Source organism: Miniopterus schreibersii (genome assembly GCF_964146895.1).
Source record: "Miniopterus schreibersii genome assembly, chromosome: 19".
Classification (NCBI taxonomy): Eukaryota; Metazoa; Chordata; class Mammalia; order Chiroptera; family Miniopteridae; genus Miniopterus; species Miniopterus schreibersii.
Window position 1 is genome coordinate 32,865,009 of NC_138119.1, and position 19,100 is coordinate 32,884,108.

A 19,100-nucleotide genomic window follows, 5' to 3' on the forward strand; every position below is an offset into this window, starting at 1 on the left:
GACCTTTCCATGGCCCCTTGGGTAAATAAGACATTTTCCTACCTATCTCCCAAAGATATTTTCCATGTCTGTAGAGGATTCAGCACTGGAATTGCAGTCACCTCTCTTGCACTTCTTGGGTGATTTGGTAATCTCAGCCAATAAAAGTCCCATCTCTACCCTTGACTAGTTTATCTCTGATTGGTTTAAGTTACTAATGTAAATTTACTACCCTCTTGTAAAATCATCTTCTTCACCTTTAATTTATTCAACTAATGTTCAGAAAAAGCCTAACGCATGCCAAGCACTTGGCCAGCATTGTGCTAACTAATGGAGACACAATGACATTGCGTCTCTCCTCAGGGAGCTTACTCTCCTAAATAACCAAAGGTGGCTGCCATTTATTGAAGAGCCACTATTCCTTATCTCATTTAGTCCTACCAATGTCTTGTGAGGTCAGGGTTCTTGCCTCACTTTACAAATAAGGATGCTGAGTCTCAACGGTGCTTAAATGATTAGCCCAAAATCATGGAGATAACAATGGTAGAGCTGGAATTTGAGCATGCATCTGTGTTCCAGCCATGCTTTCTCATTTACCCTGGCAGTTCTATATAGCATAATAGTTAAAAACTCAGACTCTAGAACAGACTTAACGTTTAGAATCCCAGCTCTGCCACTTAATTGCTATGCAATCTTGAACAAATTAACTAGGCTTTCTAAACTCTTATTTCTCACCTTTAAAAATAAGATATGGAAAATACTTATCTCATAGGTTGTGGTGAGAATCTCAGAACTTGGAACATGAAATCTTCTTCCTATTGCATTTGAAAGAAAAGAAGTCTTCATCTCAGCTCCAGCATCTTTGTCTTATCCTTATGGGAAGAGGAAACTACCTATGGTGAGGACTTCTAATGACCCCTCCATGCCAAGGCAATAAGGAAAGCATCTACCTTGGAAAATTTGGAACACCATTGTTGGGTGCCAGTGTAGCCAAGACTTTCCATTGAAACATCAGACTAGTAAAAAAATCCCTCTCTGGCATCAAGAGTTTTCAGGATGGACAGCAGTGCAGCCTGGATGGTCTCACCACGATCATCTTTCTACTGACCTCTTCACATTCAATCAAGAAATCTCTTTGGATGAATTTTTACTCTTACCCTCCATTCCCTGGTTGTTTGGGATCAGAGGTTGTGATATAAAAACAGGGGCTGTTGGGTATTATGCGGGATGAAGAGGAAGGGGTTGGCCCCGCAGGAGCATTCCTGTATCAGAAGGCACTTCGTCACTTCCAGACAGGATGGGTCCAATGTGAAAGACAATCAGCTTTGCCTAGTACTTTTTGGGTAGGGAGAAAATAGCAGTGGCCTGTACCACTGGAAAGTCTAATTGGCCTGAAGGCCTGAGGGCTTTTCTGGCCTGGCTGATGGTGGTTCCACCCAGCATTGGGTACTGAATACAAGCATACCCTGTGGGGAGCCAAAAATACAATTCATTGCTTAACTTTTTACTAAGCACCAAGCATTGTATGCCCAGCTGGGGACCGGGGCTCCAGATATGAATGGCATAGCCTCTCTCTTTAATTTGCTTCCAGTCTAATGACTTCGTAGAGCTGGCTTGAAACCTCGCAGAAAGCACCAGTGTCCTAAATGAACCTCCTTCATATGTAGACTCCTTTGGCAACCTGCGAGATGTCAGTATGTCCTACTTGGTTTCCCATATGGAAGCAAAGCTTTGAGGGCCTAGATTCAGAAAGCAGGCAAAAAGAGCAACAGAGGTCAAATGGAAGAACTTTTTAAAAGTGGAAGGTTCCCTGGAACTCAGACTCCTGACCTGATCCTAAGCTTTACTTTCTTACTCCTAAGCCTACCTAGAAATAGGACAGATGACAAAAACCGGGTGAAAATCTCATTGCTTTAGAAATGGTTAATAAACCACATGGAAATACTGTCTTCGATAGAGCTTATTTGGAACCCAGTCAATATTTGTTCCCATGAATTTCATTGTTAGTAAATGCAGTATTATTCAGCCTGCTGGAATTTTAAAAAAATAAACATCTGTACTGAGTGGGTGGATTTGCCAGAATGATGTAGGCCCATCTTAGAAGTGTGTCTCAGACCTAGTTGCCAGAACTGGTGCTTTCTATTGAAAAGTGACTGTTTTCTGGACTCAAAATTGACGATAAAGTTATCTATGCATTGTTTACAGCCATCTTCAAGTTAAGGTCACTCGGCCTCACGCATGAGCTCAGAGTGTGCTGCACATACATAAGCTTTATTTTGAGCAGGCATTATACTGAAGCCTCCTTTGTGTCCCCAACACTTAGGACCATTCCAGGTACAAGTATAGATCATCATATTTATTAAATTGAAATGAAATATGTGTGGGGTCAGGAAGAAAAGTCCTGTATCCCATCCCCTCTCACCTTTACACTCACTTGGTCTTTAGTCATCATCAGTCCTATTTCAAGGTAGGCTTGGGAATAAGAAAGGAAAGATTGGGATCTGGTCAGGAGGCTGAGTTCCAGGGGACCTTCCACTGTTAGAACTGACCTCAGTTTCAAGCAGACTGGCTCCATATTAGTTAGCCCAGGTCACCACACACACACACCCTCCTCTGACCTTTTGCTGTGGGAAAGTGCATGGGCTTTGGAGTCATGAGCTCTAGTTTCAAATTCTTGTTTCACCACTTTCTAGCTAGTCATTTTACATCTCTGAACCCCTATTTCCAATGCAAAGTACCTGCTGTGATCATTAAATGAGATAACGTAAGCAAACCACCTACTTTATAGTAAGTGGTCAGCAAAGGCCCATTCATTATGTTTAATCTCTTTAAAGTCCTAAGAAGATTGAGTCCCTGACAAGGAGTTTTCTAACAGCTCAAACCTTTTGGAGTAACCACAAGTGCTATCTGCCTGGCACCTCTAAATTCCTCAAATTCTAATTTGAGGCTTTCCCAATTTTTTAAAAATAAGGACTATTTCAAATTTGACCCTGTGCACTGTTAATAGAAATGTAAAATGGTGCATCTACTATGGAAAACAGTACGGTGGTTTAAAAAATTAAAAATAGAATTGCCACATGATCCAGCAATTCCACTTCTGAGCATATATCTTAAATAATTAAAAGTAGAGTCTCTAAGAGATATTTGTAAACCCATGTTCACTGCAGCATTAGTAACAATAGTGAAGAGGTGGAAGCAAACCAAATGTCCATCAACAGGTAAATGAATTTTTTAAATGTGGTATATTTATACAATAAGATAGTGTAAGAAGGAAATTCTGACATATGCTACAACGTGGATGAAACTTGAGAGCATTAAGCTAAATGAAATAAAACAGACACAAAAATATAAATACTATATGATTGAACCTATATGAGCAATCTAGAGTAGTTAAATTAATAGAAACAGAAAGTAGAATGGTGATTGTCAGGGACTGGGAGTGGGAGGTGGGTGAGAAATGGGGAATTTTTGTTTAGTGCATATAGAGTTTCAGTTTTGAAAAATGAAAAAGTTCTGGAGACTAGTGACACAGCAATGCAAATATATTTAACACCTCTGAACTGTACACTCAAAATGGTTAAGAGGGTAAATTTTATGTTATATGTAATTTAACACAATTAAAAAAATTTTTGAAAGGAGTTGTTTCTTGGATGTGAGGTCATTAGTTGATGAGAGCATTTAAGACACGTGATCTAAATTCTAAGATTCCCAAATGTTATCTTCCAACCCCCAAACTCCAAATTCAGACTCATATACCTGTATGAGTATATCTCCACTGGAATGCCTAACAGGTAACTCAGCACATCCAAAGCATACTTTGGTTTTCCACCCAAGTCTGTTCCTCCCCATCTTTCCAATGTCAGCAAATAGAGCTACCACCCACCCAGAGGCTCAAACTGAAAATCTAGGACTCATTCTTGACTTCCCTGACTCCTCCTGTCAGTTTCATCTTCAGGACTTGTCAGTGCCTTGTCTAGAAATACATTAGCCTACTTCCACTGCACTGGGCCAATCTGCCCTCACCTCTCAAGGAGGCTGCGCTGGCGCCTCCTGCTTCCACCTTGTCTCCCTTTCCCTACATGGCAGTCTTTCTCATGTGCCTTTAGAAACGTGAATCAGACCCCGTTGCTTCTCATGAGTGGTTTAAATGACAACATGTCTTTTTTAAAATAAAAACTAAACCCATTCCATGGCCTAAAAGCCCCTTCCTGGTCTAGCTAGCCCCTGCCTGCTCCTCTGGCCTCATCTTCCCCTTGCTCGGGGCGTCCACACCTGTAAAATGGGTACAGCAGCAACCAGCTCTCCCACATAGTGAACATCAGCTGTGCGCTAGGCCAGGCACCTCACACACAGCATTTCATATTGTCCTGGTTCAGCCCAACAAGGTAAGTGCGAGGAGCCCCAAGATGAAATGAAAGTGTCTGGCGCTAGCACACAGCAAGCTGGAGCCAGGGAGGGTGAACACTAGCTCTGCGGGGGGAGGGAGACACGCAGGTTGCTGAAAGAGTTAATTAAGATGCCTCTTCCCAATTCCTGGCCCTCTCATCCCGGCATCTGCCCTTGTGGGTTTAATGAAAAATCCAGGCACTTCGCAAGAGCCTGTACAAATAACTTCTAGGGCGCCACTAACTCATTCAGCAGAAAGCCCCAGGGCTGCCAGTGCTTCAGGGAAGACAGTGAGTGGAAAGAGGTGGGTTTTTAGCGGCGGGCAGCAGAATTTGCGCGGTCGGATGTGAGCTCCGCCCCTGCAGCAGAGCTGAGAAAGCCAGGATCCCGGCTCCTCGGCCCCTCTCTTCACAATATTTGATTAGGAATTTGGGGGCGGGACCCTGGCCTGGCACAGGCCCGGACACTCTCAGTAGACACCTCACTCCTTCTTTCTCTCACAGACACTTCCTTCAACGCAAGGAGTCCACAGACAGAGGGACGCGGTGACTCTCTGAAAGGTTCAACTCCAGGTAAGTGTGGTCATTTTACTTGTTGCTGTGTCTTGTTCCATAAAGAAAAGAAAGGAAAGGAGCAGGGGAGCGGGAGGGGGCCGCAGGGAGGACTCGATCCTCCCTCTCCCTCTCTGGGCCATGACCCCAGGATGCCTGGGGGAGCCAAGGGGAAGTAGAAAGAAGGGGTTCCAACATACTGCTTTTGTCCTGCAGCTCCTTTCTGATCATTGGGGGGACCTCCGGTTCTCAGGCACGAAAAAGCAAAGGGAAGCCAGCTCTGCCCTGCTACTCACAAATGCCACCCCCTTGCCCTGTCCCCCCAGTCTCTCATAGAGAGCGGTTGTGGACCTAAACGCTGCTGTGGGAGGAGGGCAGTTTTGTGTATTGTGTCTGTGTGTGTGTGTGTGTGTGTGTGTGTGTGTGTGTGTGTGTGTGTGTTGCTGAGGTGAAAGGGAGAGAGAGAAGTGTTGGGAGTTGACCATGTCTAGGGAACTGTAAAGTGGGGGTCCAGTCCAGGAAGGGGGTGGCTTCTGGCTTGAGCTCCTCCACTCTGATAGGAGGGAGGGATGGTTCTCTAGAGAGGAGAAATGAAAGAACAGCAGCAGCTCCTGAGTAGGCTTCCCCAGTTCACAGAGTGGTAGTCCTGGGAACTTTCCACCTCACAGAACTCTGAGCACAGGAGGGTCTCCAGCATTAGGAGGTAATTTCAGAGTAGACAATGCTGGAGCAACATTGCTAAGAGATGGGGCTAGGACAAGAGGAGGCATAAGGTCCCCACCAACCCTGTCAGCAGTCAGGGCTCCTAAGGGGAGGCCAAAGTGGGCAGGATGCAAGCCCCTGGAAAGCTGAGTCTTGAAGAGGAAGATGGCTCTTGTCTGCCAAGGTACCCAGTCTGGAAGGAGAAATGGAGACAGAGGCTCACTGTGCCAGCCTCCAGACAGCCACCTTGGTCCTGCAGCAGCCCAGAGCTGTGCATGGAAAAATGCGCTGTTGGCAGTGGGCCGCTCCATCAGTCTTCACTCCTGGCCAGAGCCAGGGTCCAGCCAGCGTGCCCAGGCAATGGGCAATTGGGTTGGCTTCTCAGAAACACTGTGCACTCTTTGTCTGAGGCTTCAGGCTGCTTGAGAGTGAGCCAGGGTGGGTGCCTTTCCTCTGCAGCCCAGAGGCTGATGGAATGAAGCTGGCCTAAGAGAACTGCTTTCAGGGAACAAAGAGGTCTGGGAGGGGTGATGACCACGAAGTGACTATATTGTCACAGTCAGGGTCCTCCCCATCAGTTCATTGAATTTGATGCTGGCTTTTAGACTTCTTTCTTTCTCCTGTCCACAGTTGCCAACCTCAGCAAGGCCCAAATGCAAGGTGAGAAACATATATGACTTTTCCAGGACCAAAAAAGTTTCTAAGGCTTCCCTATCCAAGGGTGACCCTCGAACCTCTGGACAGTGCCCATTGCTCACAGGGGCTATGCAGCACTTTGGCTGTAGGTATTCAGAGCAGAGTACTCAGGCCTGATATGTCACCCTCTGGCCCCTCATCTCCCATACCTTCACCTTCCCTCTCAGATGATACTAAGCCCACATTTCTCTCCAGGCCTCCTGTTCTCATCTCACTAGCACATAAGCTCAAAGGCAACGGGCTGATGCCAGTGTGGGGGGTCTTGATATGGAGCTTGTAATCCAGATGTCTCCACAGGGAGCTTGGGATGAGAGGGGGGCGCCAGAACTCCATTCTAAAGTCACGTTCCCTTGGGCCCATCTGAGAGTCTTCAATTCCTATTCCTTTTTGGTGTTCCTCAATTCATTTATCTTGGCCCCATGTGGCTCTTGCGTAATGTCCCTGGTGGAGCATGAAGAGAGCTGATACTTCTCTAGACAGCACAGAGGACAGCCAGTGGACTGACTCAGACTCTATGCACTCAGTGCCATTCCTGGGGCTAGTGTCCCCATTCTGGAGGGGATCTGTAACTGTCATATAAAAACCCACTGCCTGCCAAGTTGCATGTGTAGCCACAAACGGCTAACCCAAGAGTATTCTCACCCAGTAGACTATTCTAGATGCTGGCACTTTGGAGGGTAGTTCAAGCTTCATGGTGGCTGCAGAGGGATCACACCCCTCCCCAAAGACTCAAAATCAGAAACCCTCAGCCTGCCCAAGAGACCAAAACATCTTTCAGAAGTAGTTCAGATCTTCCCCTTTGAGGTCTCAAGCCACTCTGGAGGTTTCCCAAAGACGTGGAAAGAGCCACAGGGCTTTTTCCTTAGACTCTCGGAAAGTATTTTCCCTGGGGAGTCCAAGTTGGATGTGAATTCAGACTGAAGAGCTCCCACCCCACAAGGATTGCTATGGGCTCTCCAGCTGCCCCAACAGAACCTTCAGTTTGCAATGGATCTGTCCGTCCAAAAAAATGCAGCACCCCCTATTCAAGTTTCTTCTGATTTCAAAGACTCTGCTTCTGTGACTCTATGACCAGGGGAAATTTTACCTAGCTCCTCTCAGATAGCCAAGGTCCAGCTGGGATGAGGCATGGAGGAAGTGAGAGCAAGGCTCCTATTTTCAGGTGTTTGGCACTAAATTAGATCTGCCCAAAGCCTAAGGCTCACCCACTCTGCCTCCCTAGAGTCTCACTTATGCCTGCTTGCTCTGTTCTCTCTTCCTTTCTGCAGAGAGACAAAATGCAGTGGGCCTCTGTCTTGCTGCTGGCAGGGCTCTGCTCCCTCTCCTGGGCCCAGTATGATGAAGACCCCCACTGGTGGTTCCACTACCTCCGCAGCCAGCAATCCACCTACTACGATCCCTATGAACCTTACCCTTATGAGCCCTATGAGCCTTACCCCTATGGGGTGGAGGAAGGTCCAGCCTATGCCTATGGCTCTCCACCCCCATCAGATCCCCGAGATTGCCCCCAGGAGTGTGACTGCCCACCTAACTTTCCCACGGCCATGTACTGCGACAACCGCAACCTGAAATATCTGCCCTTCGTGCCCTCCCGCATGAAGTATGTCTACTTCCAGAACAACCAGATCTCTTCCATCCAGGAAGGAGTCTTCGACAATGCCACCGGGCTGCTCTGGATTGCTCTCCACGGCAACCAGATCAGCAGCGAGAAGGTGGGCAGGAAGGTGTTCTCTAAGCTGAGGCACCTGGAGAGGCTGTACCTGGACCATAACAACCTGACCCGGATGCCCGGCCCACTGCCTCGATCCCTGAGGGAACTCCATCTTGACCACAACCAGATCTCACGGGTCCCCAACAATGCTCTGGAGGGGCTGGAGAACCTCACAGCTTTGTACCTTCAACACAACGAGATCCAGGAAGTGGGCAGTGCGTTGAGGGGCCTCAGGTCTTTGATCTTGCTGGACCTGAGTTACAACCACCTTCGGAGGGTGCCTGATGGACTGCCCTCAGCCCTTGAGCAGCTGTATCTGGAGCACAACAACGTCTACTCAGTCCCAGACAGCTACTTCCGGGGGTCACCCAAACTGTTGTATGTGCGGTTGTCCCACAACAGTCTCACCAACAATGGCCTGGCCTCCAACACCTTTAATTCCAGCAGCATCCTTGAGCTTGACCTCTCCTACAACCAGCTGCAGAAGATCCCCCCAGTCAACACCAATCTGGAGAACCTCTACCTCCAAGGCAATAGGATCAATGGTGAGACCTTGGCAAGGGGCATGGGGAGTGGCTGTCCATTTCATTGGAAAGACCCTATTCTGAGGGCTAGTGGGAACACAAAAGAAATAGTAGTAGGGTAGCTAGAGAGCACAAATAAAGCAACCTGAAAACCAAGCCTTGCACTTACGCTAAACAGCAGGGTCAATAAAATTCAGTGGGGAGTGGGCTGGTAAGAAGACCTCCCAGAAGAAGTAAGTTTCAATCTAGGTCTTGAGAGATAAGTGGGCATGGGCTAGAGGGACTCAGGACAAAGCCATTCTGGGAAGACGAATTGCCACTAACAAATGAACCAGTCATGGAACAGGTCTCCTGTAGGGGACAGCCAGGAAATTCATGTCTGAAAGGAAGGGGTCATGTACTGAGGAGCAGTGAGATATGAGTCTGGAAAGGTTCGGGAGGGGGTTTAAGTAGAACTTCTAGGACCCCTTCTGGGAGGAAGGCGGGCTAAGAAACCGGGGCATCTGCACCTACTCGCTGGCCCAGAAGAGGATGAGCTCTGTTCCCACACGACCTATTCCTGCCTCTGCAGCTGGCCTTGTGCTGGGGGTTTGCTTGTTTTCAAACATAACAGCTCTTGGACAAGAATGTGCAGCCTCTCGGAGCTGAACTCAGTACTTGTTCTAGTCAGTTTTCCCCCGAGTTCAAGGAGTCCCTGGACAGGGCAGAGGTCCCCCTTGAATAACATGAGCCTGACCACCCCAAAGCCCTGGAGTGGTGGCCAAGGACACCAGGCTTCTTGTTTTCCAAGCACTTCTCTGCAGATGCCTAAAGGAACCAAAAGAGCTGCCTCTCTGCCTCTAAGAACTAACATATTCATTTCAGATTGGATTATCTAGTTGCTTTTCAGCTCCTGCTCAGAGTCTTTCGTTCAGAACGAGCTTAAATTACTCTGGGCCTCTGATGCTCTAATCCTCGCTGGGAGGTCCTGAACCAGCATCTAACCTCCCTCCCTCTGTCAGCAAAGCCCCCCTCTCCCTAGGGAGAGAAAAACTCATTAATGACCACTAACAGGGGGCTTTGAAGTCGAGCCTGCTGAGAGCCAGCAGCACCTATAGGGACTGAGTAGTCACCCTCTTTCTCTTTTTCTCCCTGTGCTCAGGGAATAGATCAGTCATTTGGCAAGATGTTAATGAGCTAGACAGCCCTCCGAGAGACAGAGGTACCAGTCCCAGAGGTTGACAGTGGGACTAGAAAGGTGACAGGGTGTCTGGTCCTCCAGTTTGAAATGCAAGACACCATCATGTGCAATGCAAACTGTTTTGTCTTTAAAGTTTCTCTTTCTCGTTCCAAGTGGGACAGCTCTCAGACGTCTCTAAGACGTTGCCTGCCTCAAAGGGTTTGGCATTTACCCATAGCTGTCCATCATTCCACTAGCTCCCCATCGTCTCACCCAGAAGTCACTACTACTTACCTGCCACCCGTTCTGAACCCAGGAGGACTGTCACATCAGAAATGTCATATTCTATGCTGCGTTTCATCAGAGTTTGACCTTGAAAATGTGACAGCAAAGCACAGCTGGCGTGGGAGAAAACCCATTTGTTATTGCCTAACTGTGCAATCAGAGAACCCTGGGGTGGAAGTGGCTCATCACAGCATCTGTCATAACTCTGCCCTCATGGAGAACCACATCTGCTGCTCAAATATTAGGTGGCCCACCCTTCCCAAAAGCTCTGACAAAGACACAATTACTTTAGTAAAGCGTCCCAAGGTCTTGCAAGAAAGTTCTCCCTTAAGTCAAAAAAACCTAAAAATTTTCAGTGTCTACCCTAAATCCCTTCCTGTACAATTTCAGCCAAATCCTCTTTGTCTCAATATCAGTCTCTCTCCTAGTCTTGTCTTTGGCAAAATAATACCAATTCCTCATTTTTCTTAATTAGTGAATTAATGCATGGAAAGTCCTAGGTGCCTGGCCTGGCACATAGTTGAAAAAGTAATGCACAATTACTATTATCATTAGCTTTTCTTCTCACTGCCACTTTGAAGTCAACAGGCATAGTTCTGTTTTATTTTACCTTGTGCATTGCAAAGATGGGGAAACTGAGACACAGAGAAGAAAAAACAGTCTCTCCCGGTCACCCAGACTATGTAATATTGCACCCTGAACCCCTGCTCTAATTGTCCAAGGACCTGGAGCAGACGCCTCTGGCTGAGGATGGGAGGAGTATCTCTCCCACTCAGATCACCAGCAGGGAAGACAGTTGCCCAAGCTCAGCCCCTCTCCTAGGGCGAATGACAGAAAGGTCCCTGCACAGGCAGTCAGGGGCCAGGGGTGGGGGGTGCAGGCGGGATTGAGGCAGCCGTCTGTGGAAGGAGCCAAAAGAAGGGCGGGAACTAAAGGGTGTGCGAGGAAAGGCCTGACCTCGCCCGCCTCTTCCTTCTCCCACTAGCATCTCCCTCAGACTTTCCAGCCTGGCAACGGCAAGGGAACACAACTCGGACTGTATTCAGTAGCTTTGGGATCCAGTGGAGTGGGGCGGGTTCAGCGGGAGGAATTTGGAAAGACTTATGTCAGTTTTTAATCTGGGCTGGAAAGTGTCCTCGGAGTCTCCAAGCAGAAGAGCCCTGTGCTGTGAATGAGCTTGGAGAAGAAACACAGGGGGGCGCACAGTACCCAACACATGGGTAGAATCTACATACACTGTGTGGCCAGCAGCCCCCCAAGCACCCCCATATTTATTATGGGCAGATTTGGGATCCAGGATTTGAACAGATGGTCTGAGGGCTCCAGATTCAATCCTAGGACCTCCAGCGTAGCCCCAAATAGTGTTGGAAATGATACACGGGGCCACTCTACATCTCCCCAGCCCCCCACCCCACCCCACCCCATTGCTTCTGTGCCGACACTGTGCACCCAGCCCCCGGCCTTTGCTCTGCCCCCGACCTGCCCACTCAGAGGCCACTTGGTCTATTACCCAGAGCACTTAGATTTTCTCTCCCTAGTGCTTTGCTCTATTACCCAAAGCACTTCAGATGTCTCACCTCCCCACTGCGCCCAGAGTCTCATTACGCTTTGGCGAGGGTTTTCCCGCTTCCGTTTACAGTGCAAGTTAACTGGCTGCAGCCTCACCTCATCTCCTCTGGGTCAGTTAACAGGCTGAAAACTAGTGGTTGTGCTAATTTAAAAACACGCTCTTCGCCTGCCTGGGAGCTCTCTATACCGTCTTCCTCGCCGCCTCCTTTTGCACCCGCATAACCGCGCCCTCCCCGCGCCCTCCCCGCGCCCTCCCCCGCGGCCCCTGGGAACCCCTCCCTGCGCTCCCGCAGCCCGGCTGCAGCCCGCACGGCTCCCGACCCCCGCAAGCTGACAGCGCCCCTGGTGGACGCAAAAGGCGGGCTCCGGGTGGGCCCGCGGCTGCAGCCCCGAGCGCGCGGCGGGGTCCCCCCCCCCAGGCCCCGCCTCGACGGTCGCTGGGGGAGCCCCGGGGGCCTCGGAGCTTTTCAGTGGTGGCTTTTGTTGTCCCTGCAGGATTTTTAACTGAGTTCTTGCTTTTCTCCTTTCAGGCGCCTGGCCAGTAGACTCCAGACAGAGGTGGTTGATTTGCCTTAAGAGGGCAACCAGAGGGATGGGGGGGGGGGGGGGGAAGGCAGCAGCAGGATCTGTTAAAACCAAACAACTGCCGTACCGATTAGGGTTACGTGGCTCGGCAGGAAAGCTTCAAAAGGGGGAAAGTCTTTTGAGATTTTTAAAGAAGAGATAAACCGTAATCATTAGAAGTGCAGGAGCAGGGGGGTTGTGTGCTTGACTTTGGAGGTTCACGGCAGCCTGGTTCGTCCGTGAATTGTCCTCTCCGTGAGCCTCGGAGCCCTGCTCACTCCCAGGCAGTGCTGGGAATGGAGGGGCACAGCCCCCCAAGCTCGGGCACGCAGACACAGTCTCTCCGCCCAGGAGTTCTCACTTTCGTTCCCTGCCACTTTCTCTGTCTGCAAAGTGGCCGGAGATAGTCCAGATGGAAGTCCCTCCATTTCCCTTGTCTTCCATCTCAAAGCAGTTTGCAAGGCCCTCTGGGAAGCTACCCACACCTCTGAGCTGCTAGGGTTGGCCTTTGAGCTCCGTCTGCCCCCCCCCCGCTGCACGGATGGGAAGAGACCAGGTCCTGGTTGGAAGAACAGTCACGGGCGTCGCAGGGTCTGCAGAGCACAGGCCAGGCTGGGGACGGGGTAGGAGGCGGAGCAGACGGCGGAGATCCAGGCCGCCCTGGTCGCGCCCCCTAGGGGTGCGAGTCGGTATGACGCCCAATCCTGGAGAACGCTTGGGGCCCTCAGCCAGGTTCCAGCCCGGGCACCGAGCAGTTTCACAGGCTGCCTGGCCTCGCTGTGGATCCGGGTCCCGGATCCGGGCTTCTGCCACCCACTGCCGCCCCTCTTGTCCCCACAGAGTTCTCCATCAGCAGCTTCTGCACCGTGGTGGACGTCATGAACTTCTCAAAGCTGCAGGTGCTGCGCCTGGACGGCAACGAGATCCAGCGGAACGCGATGCCCGAGGACGCGCCGCTCTGCCTGCGCCAGGCCAGCCTCATCGAGATCTGAGCGGCCTCGCCCTGGGCGCGGGGGCCAGGGCCCCTCGCCCCACTGCATTTGGCTTGATGGTTTGGTTTGGCTTTTGCTGGAAGGTCTGGGACAGACCATGTGACAGAACTCCACGCGCCCCCTGTAGCCTTCTTCCCTGTGGGCAGGGTCGGGTGGGAGGAGGGACACGGCCCAGCTCTAGTTTCCAGGACAGAAGTGGCGGCAGAGGGAGTAATCCCCGACAGTCCCAACGTCAGAACTCTCACTGCCCTTAGGTTCTTCCCGCTGATCTGGTGTCATGAACTTTAAAAGTTGCTTGGTCACAGTACACAGCCTGCTTTCCCACCGAGCCCGGACTCTGAGCAGCTCTGGGCAGCGCGCCCATGTCCGGGGCTGGTCATGCCGCTCCCCTGGGCTGGCGCGCATTGCTGCTCAGAATATACCTCTAGTCCACCTGCCTCCTCCTAACTGCCCCCAGCCACTCAGCTTGCTGCACAGCCAGCTCTTCTATGCCTTAGGCAGAGACAGGAGGCCCCAAGGCACTTGGGCACCTGCCACCAGAGAACCCACGCTGGTGTCTGAAATTGGAGGTCACCAAGAGTCACCCCTATGCCTCCCTAACCTCACTCCTTGAAAGCCACCAGAGGAGGTCACCAGTATGATGACAATATTCAGGGCCTGATGTGGGAGGAGACAACCAACCTTAGGCTTAGATCAATGGATGGGGCTATACCTTAGCAGCCGGGCAGTTTTTCGAAGGTAGATCAGACTTCAAAAGAGGGGAGTCAGACTAGGCTGTACTGATGGGGCTCCCCAGTAGTTCTGTTCCTGCCCTGCACTTTCCACATTGGCAGCAGCTCCCTACTTGGATCTTTATCCTCAAAGGGGAGACCATGTGGTTCTCAGAGCATTAGAGAGGTAGTTTGGCTCTTCCTCCTCTTATCCAAGCAGGAAGATCTCCATCCTGATGGGAGACTCCGACAGACTCCAACTAGCCCTGGACTTGCCTGCTAGCTCAAGGAGGAGGCTGTGGTTCTCCTGCATTAATTGATTTGTGCCAAGGCCACAGTTCTGTAGTACCAGCTCTGGCTGGAGATGCTCACTGGGCCCGTGAAGCCCAGGCCAGGCAGCCAACTCTTTCCTGTGCTGAGCATAAAACCCTCTGCTTTCGCATCTCTGAGCTACACCCTCATTACTGAGGATGCCTGTTGCTTTATAGCTTGGCTGGAGAGCATTGACTTCTCCCCATTTCTGAAAGGTAATGTTGCCTGGGGCCTAACATTCCTTCTCTTTGGGGCATCATGGGGATGGAGCCATCTGGGAAGCCCAGGGTGGGGACTGCTGGGAGAGAGAGAGAGCCCTAGCCTGGCCCCTGCCCAGATGCCATTGTGTCCTTGATGCTGTGTGTGTTTCTCAAGAAGCGAAGGGGGGATCCTTGGACTATGTTCGTGGCTCCAGACCCTGAAATCCACAAAAGCCAAACCAGCTCATTTCAACCAAGGAGCTCTGGTGTGAGGGGCAAAGCTGCCCCCGCCCCAGGGCTCTTCAGAAAGCATCTGCATGTGAACACCATCATGCCTCTATAAAGGATCCTTATATAGGAAAAGCATGAGTGGTGGCTAACCTGACTAATAAAGGTATTCTACAACTGCATCTGCAAGAATGGAGTCATTAAAGGCAGGCACTTTAAGAGGACCTAGTAGGGTCATATAAGCCTCAGACCGAAAGAGCCTGCTTTCTCATCTATTCTGCTTGGGCAGATGTAGCTAAAGGGGAAAAAAAAAAAAAAAATCACCTGTATAAAATCTCTAGGAAGCATACTTTGTTCACTGGAAGTTCTTGAAGTCTAACTTCAATCTCTCTAGCTACACATTTCCTTCCACTCGGTCCCCAAGAGATAAAGAACTGGTTTTTTCAAGCATTCTGGGTCTCACTGGTCCTGAGTATTCTTGTCTTAACCTCTCCTGCCCTCTAGCGGCAACGTGCAGAAGTGGGGCAGTCAAGCACTGCAAAGCCCGGTTGGGCCTGGAAGAGAAAAATAAGCGTTCTTTCACTCATCCTTTTCGACCAGCACATTTCTTGAAAGCCTTTCAGTGTCAGATGTTGTGCTAGGTGCTTAGCAACTGTTATAAAGTTAAGAGGGCAGACCAGGATTTCACTTTCAGGACAATCCACTGTTCTCTAATAGAGAAACAACTGATATTTATGGAGCACTACTATATTCTGAGAAATTCTGTGCCAAGTGTGTTACCAATGTTATAGCCCTATCTGAATCCAGAGTAAACTATTTTGATTCTAAATCCCTGGAGCAAGAATTAGGCAGGGATGTGAGTGTATAAAAGATCAGAAGGAAATCATGACTGGAAGCACAGGCCCTTCTGCAAGGACAGAACATTCAGCACATCCTGAGGGAGGTGGAGACATGGACACATAGGCAGGGATGAAGCCAAGCTACAAGAAAGAGTCCTTTGCCTCTAAATTTTTTTAAATTCTCACCCTAGGATATTTAGAGAGAAGAAGAGAGAGATGTGGGGGGAGGGGGGTAGAGAAACAATGATCAGTTGTCTCTCCTACACGCCCCAACCAAGAATAGAACCCACAACCCAGGTATGTGCTCTGACCAGGAAGCAAACCCACAACCTTTTGATGTGCCAACTGAGCCACCCAACCAGGGCTCTGCTTTTAAGTTTTGTTTCTTAGTGGCTCCCATGAGTATCCCAACCAAGACAGAGCAGGGGGAGGAATGGGAGCCAGGCCCAGCCCTGCTGCACGCTGCCCTCCTTTCCAAACCCAGTGCTTCTCTAGAGGGTAGGCAGAGTGGATTGACCGTGCCTTAGGCTCCATTGACTCTTTTCCTTTAGGTACCATTTGATCAGTACTTATGTGCTGCGTGCTTTCCTTATTTACCTCATTAGCATTCCTAACCATCCTATGCTAGAGGTATTATTATTTTCACTATTTTACAGATGAGGAAACTGAGGCACAAAGAGGCTGAGGTCACCCAGGAAGGAAGCATCGAGGCCAGGGTCTGACCCCAGGCCCTTTGTTTCCCCGGCCTGTCAGTCTTGCTACACTGTTCCTACTGTGTGACCCCGGAGAGCCCTGTGTTACTGGTGTAAGTAGGACCTCTAGGAGTATGGAGATGCTTGGTAGTAATGGGGTGTCACAGTGGAAGAGACCATCTGACTTTATTGTTCATGGATGTAAGTCCATTCTGCTCGTATTCACAGTCCCTTTATGAATTTTCCAATTCAAATTCACTCTTCATTAATGAATGTTTACTCAGTGCCCTTGGGCAGGCACTGGGGATGCTGCAGAGAAAAAAAGCAAACAGTCCCTGCCCTCAGGGGTTTCATAGTCTAGTGCGATGATATACGATGATCAACGGCAAGAAAAACCACCCCGAGGAGAAGGAGCTGTGAGCACAGATCTAGTCGAGGATTGTCAAGGAGCCTGGCCTAGAGTGGAGGCTCAGGCGCAGGGACCCAGATGCGGAGGGAGAGTGTAGCTATCCAGGTGAGGTGACGGGAGGGGCAGTGCAGCCCAGGTAATAGCATGTATTAACGCCCTAATGCAAGAGGAAGCTTCGAGACACTGAAAGACAGAGAAAATGGCAGGAGCACAGAGACCAAGGAAGAGATTTTTAAGTGATGAGCCTGGACTTGTAGGCAGGGGTAAAACCACCTATTGCCTTTGTTCTCTAGTTTCAGGCACAAGCACCAAGACACTACCAACATCCCCAGCCTGCTGTGCTAAGGCCTGTGTTGTAAGCAGTCTCCCAGTTCTATCCTCCAGCCACTAGTGGGCAGCATCTTGCTTCGCACCATCAGAGGCTTTCTGAAACTGAAAAGGCTCCCAGTTCTCCCAAACCTGCTCTGGTTAGCACCCAGCCCCACGGGCATGGACCAAAAATCAAGACCCCAGAAGGCAGGGTGTAAGCGGGGGTCTTGACCTTGTGTGCAGTGAACCCCTTTGACAGTCTGGTGAAGCCTATAGACCTCTTTTCTAAAAGTTTTCAAAGGCATATAATAAAATATATAGTTTTTTCAAAAGAAACCAATTACATTTAAATAGTTATAAAATATATAAATGCTTACATAGGAAATATTTTAAATAACAAGATCTAGCAACAGTCATTTCGAATTGCTGATGACCATAAATGGTGTTTCTAAGTGTTTTCAGTAATTAATGTGACATAAAAATACCTGTGATTTCAGTTGGTGATGAAGCCTCAGGTACTGCTAACACGGTTGTTCTTTGCTACCTTCATAATTGACAGGCATATTAATTTTCAGTTAGTTGTATGAGAAATAAAAATAGGGTCTTCTCATCCAAATTCAGGAATTCCTGTAAGTTAACCCATGAAAAGACAGGCAGAAACCTGGACCATAGAGAAAAGGCAAGAAGAGAAGACAAGTCGTGGTCTTCTCTCTCTGAGTGCAGCTCAGCCACTCAACAAATTTTAACTGCACGCAAAACTCCGAGCCAGACAATGTATCACTAGTTGATAAATTTAGGATATGAAAGAATGAACACAGAGCTCTCAAGGTACTTGCTGTGGAGTTTGCCCAGAAAATAATAAAAATATGCAATTTGCCTTAGCTGCTTAAGAGACACAGTTGATTAAAGCCCATGAGACTGTTTGATGTGTCAACAGAAACATGTGGACAAAATGTCCCTTCATTCTTTCTGAAGAGTAAGGAATGATGAGGGCTGGGGTGGCCAGCAAAGCTGCAAGAGCAGCCCCAAGCACCCTCTCCCTGGGGGGCCGGGAACCACTCTTTCATTCCTTAGCTCAGCCATGGTACAGGGTCCACAGCTAAAGGGTGTCATCAGGAGACTAAGTATCCTGTGTAGACCCCCTCACACTCTCCCAGAAAGAATTCTGCCTCAGACAGACTGATGGAGGCTTTCACCACCGACTGAGCCTCTAGGTGACCCAGGGAACCATGTGTGCCCAATGGAAGCAAACACATTGCTCAACCCCATGGCAGCGTGAGTTTCCAGAGCAGTGATCCTTCCTGGAAACTAGGCCATGCCCTGGGGACAGAGCCCACATGTGGTTTGAGCAGGACTGACAGAGGTCGACCAAGTCCTTGGCTTCCCCACGTAGTTCAGGGAGCAGAAAAGGGGGGGAGAGTAGCACAGAAAGGCTGAACTAGGCAGAAGAACCGAGCAGACCTTGCCCTGTCATACAGGGCTCCAACAAAAATTGCAAACGTAAACATAAATGCACTGTTTCCACCTACGTATCCGGGTTGCCAGCTACACTTAGAAAAGAAAGAATTACACTTGACCCAGTTTAAGAAATAATAACAGGAAATGGGTCAGAGTCCCAAGAGAAGATAATGGGACCCACCTACATAAGCAGAAGCATTAAGAAGCAGTAGGGTTCATCCTGAACCCTCCTAAAACCCACCAGCAGAGAACATCTACCCCAATAAGCCCCACGTCTCCTCCACAGATGTCATACAGAGCCATGGGCCTTGGCAAAATAAGGCTCTGGAGACAAGAGGGGACAGTAACAGATGCATGCCATTGGTGCCAGGTTTGGCCTGTAGTTCTAGAGGCAGATCTGAGTCAGATACTAGAGCCAACAATTGCAGTTTGCACAAGAAGGTGTGGGAAAAGCTGTTTCAAGGAAGAAGCCACAGAGCCCAGATCTGCTCCAAGCCCAGGAGGAAAGGTGAGTCAGGATCAGGTGGGGGTATCATTGTGGCAACACGGGAGTGGGCTCAGTGCACCCCTGATGGCTTCAGCCCCGGCCGAGTGTCAGCTGGTGCTTCCTGGCCCATCCTTCCATGTGGTACCTTAAAAGTATGAAAAGTGCCCTGGCAGGTGTGGCTCAGTTGATTGGAGCATTGTTCCGTACGCCAAAAGACGGCGGGTTTGATTCCCAGTCAGGGCACATAACCAGGCTGTGGGTTCGATCCCCAGTTCCTGGTCAGAGCACATACCTGTGTTGTGGGTTCGATCCCTGGCAGGGGCACATATGGAAGGCAA

The 19,100-nt window shown here is 49.6% G+C and overlaps 1 protein-coding gene across 1 annotated transcript; it reads left to right on the forward strand.

The window, feature by feature from the left end:
• The first annotated feature begins 4,720 nt into the window (after nucleotides 1-4,720).
• On the forward strand, nucleotides 4,721-14,750 carry FMOD (fibromodulin). The gene is made up of 3 exons (XM_081121212.1): nucleotides 4,721-4,937; nucleotides 7,583-8,570; nucleotides 12,967-14,750. Exons 2-3 carry the CDS (start codon nucleotides 7,592-7,594, stop codon nucleotides 13,116-13,118), a joined length of 1,131 nt encoding a protein of 376 aa, XP_080977338.1. The 5' UTR covers nucleotides 4,721-4,937; nucleotides 7,583-7,591; the 3' UTR covers nucleotides 13,119-14,750.
• The last annotated feature ends 4,350 nt before the right edge of the window (nucleotides 14,751-19,100 follow it).

Bases quoted from the DNA above. Each gene is read 5' to 3' on its own strand.
- FMOD (XM_081121212.1), top strand. From the start codon at position 7,592: ATGCAGTGGGCCTCTGTCTTGCTGCTGGCAGGGCTCTGCTCCCTCTCC. The intron at 8,571-12,966 runs GTGAGACCTTGG...TTGTCCCCACAG, and splicing joins CCAAGGCAATAGGATCAATG to AGTTCTCCATCAGCAGCTTC.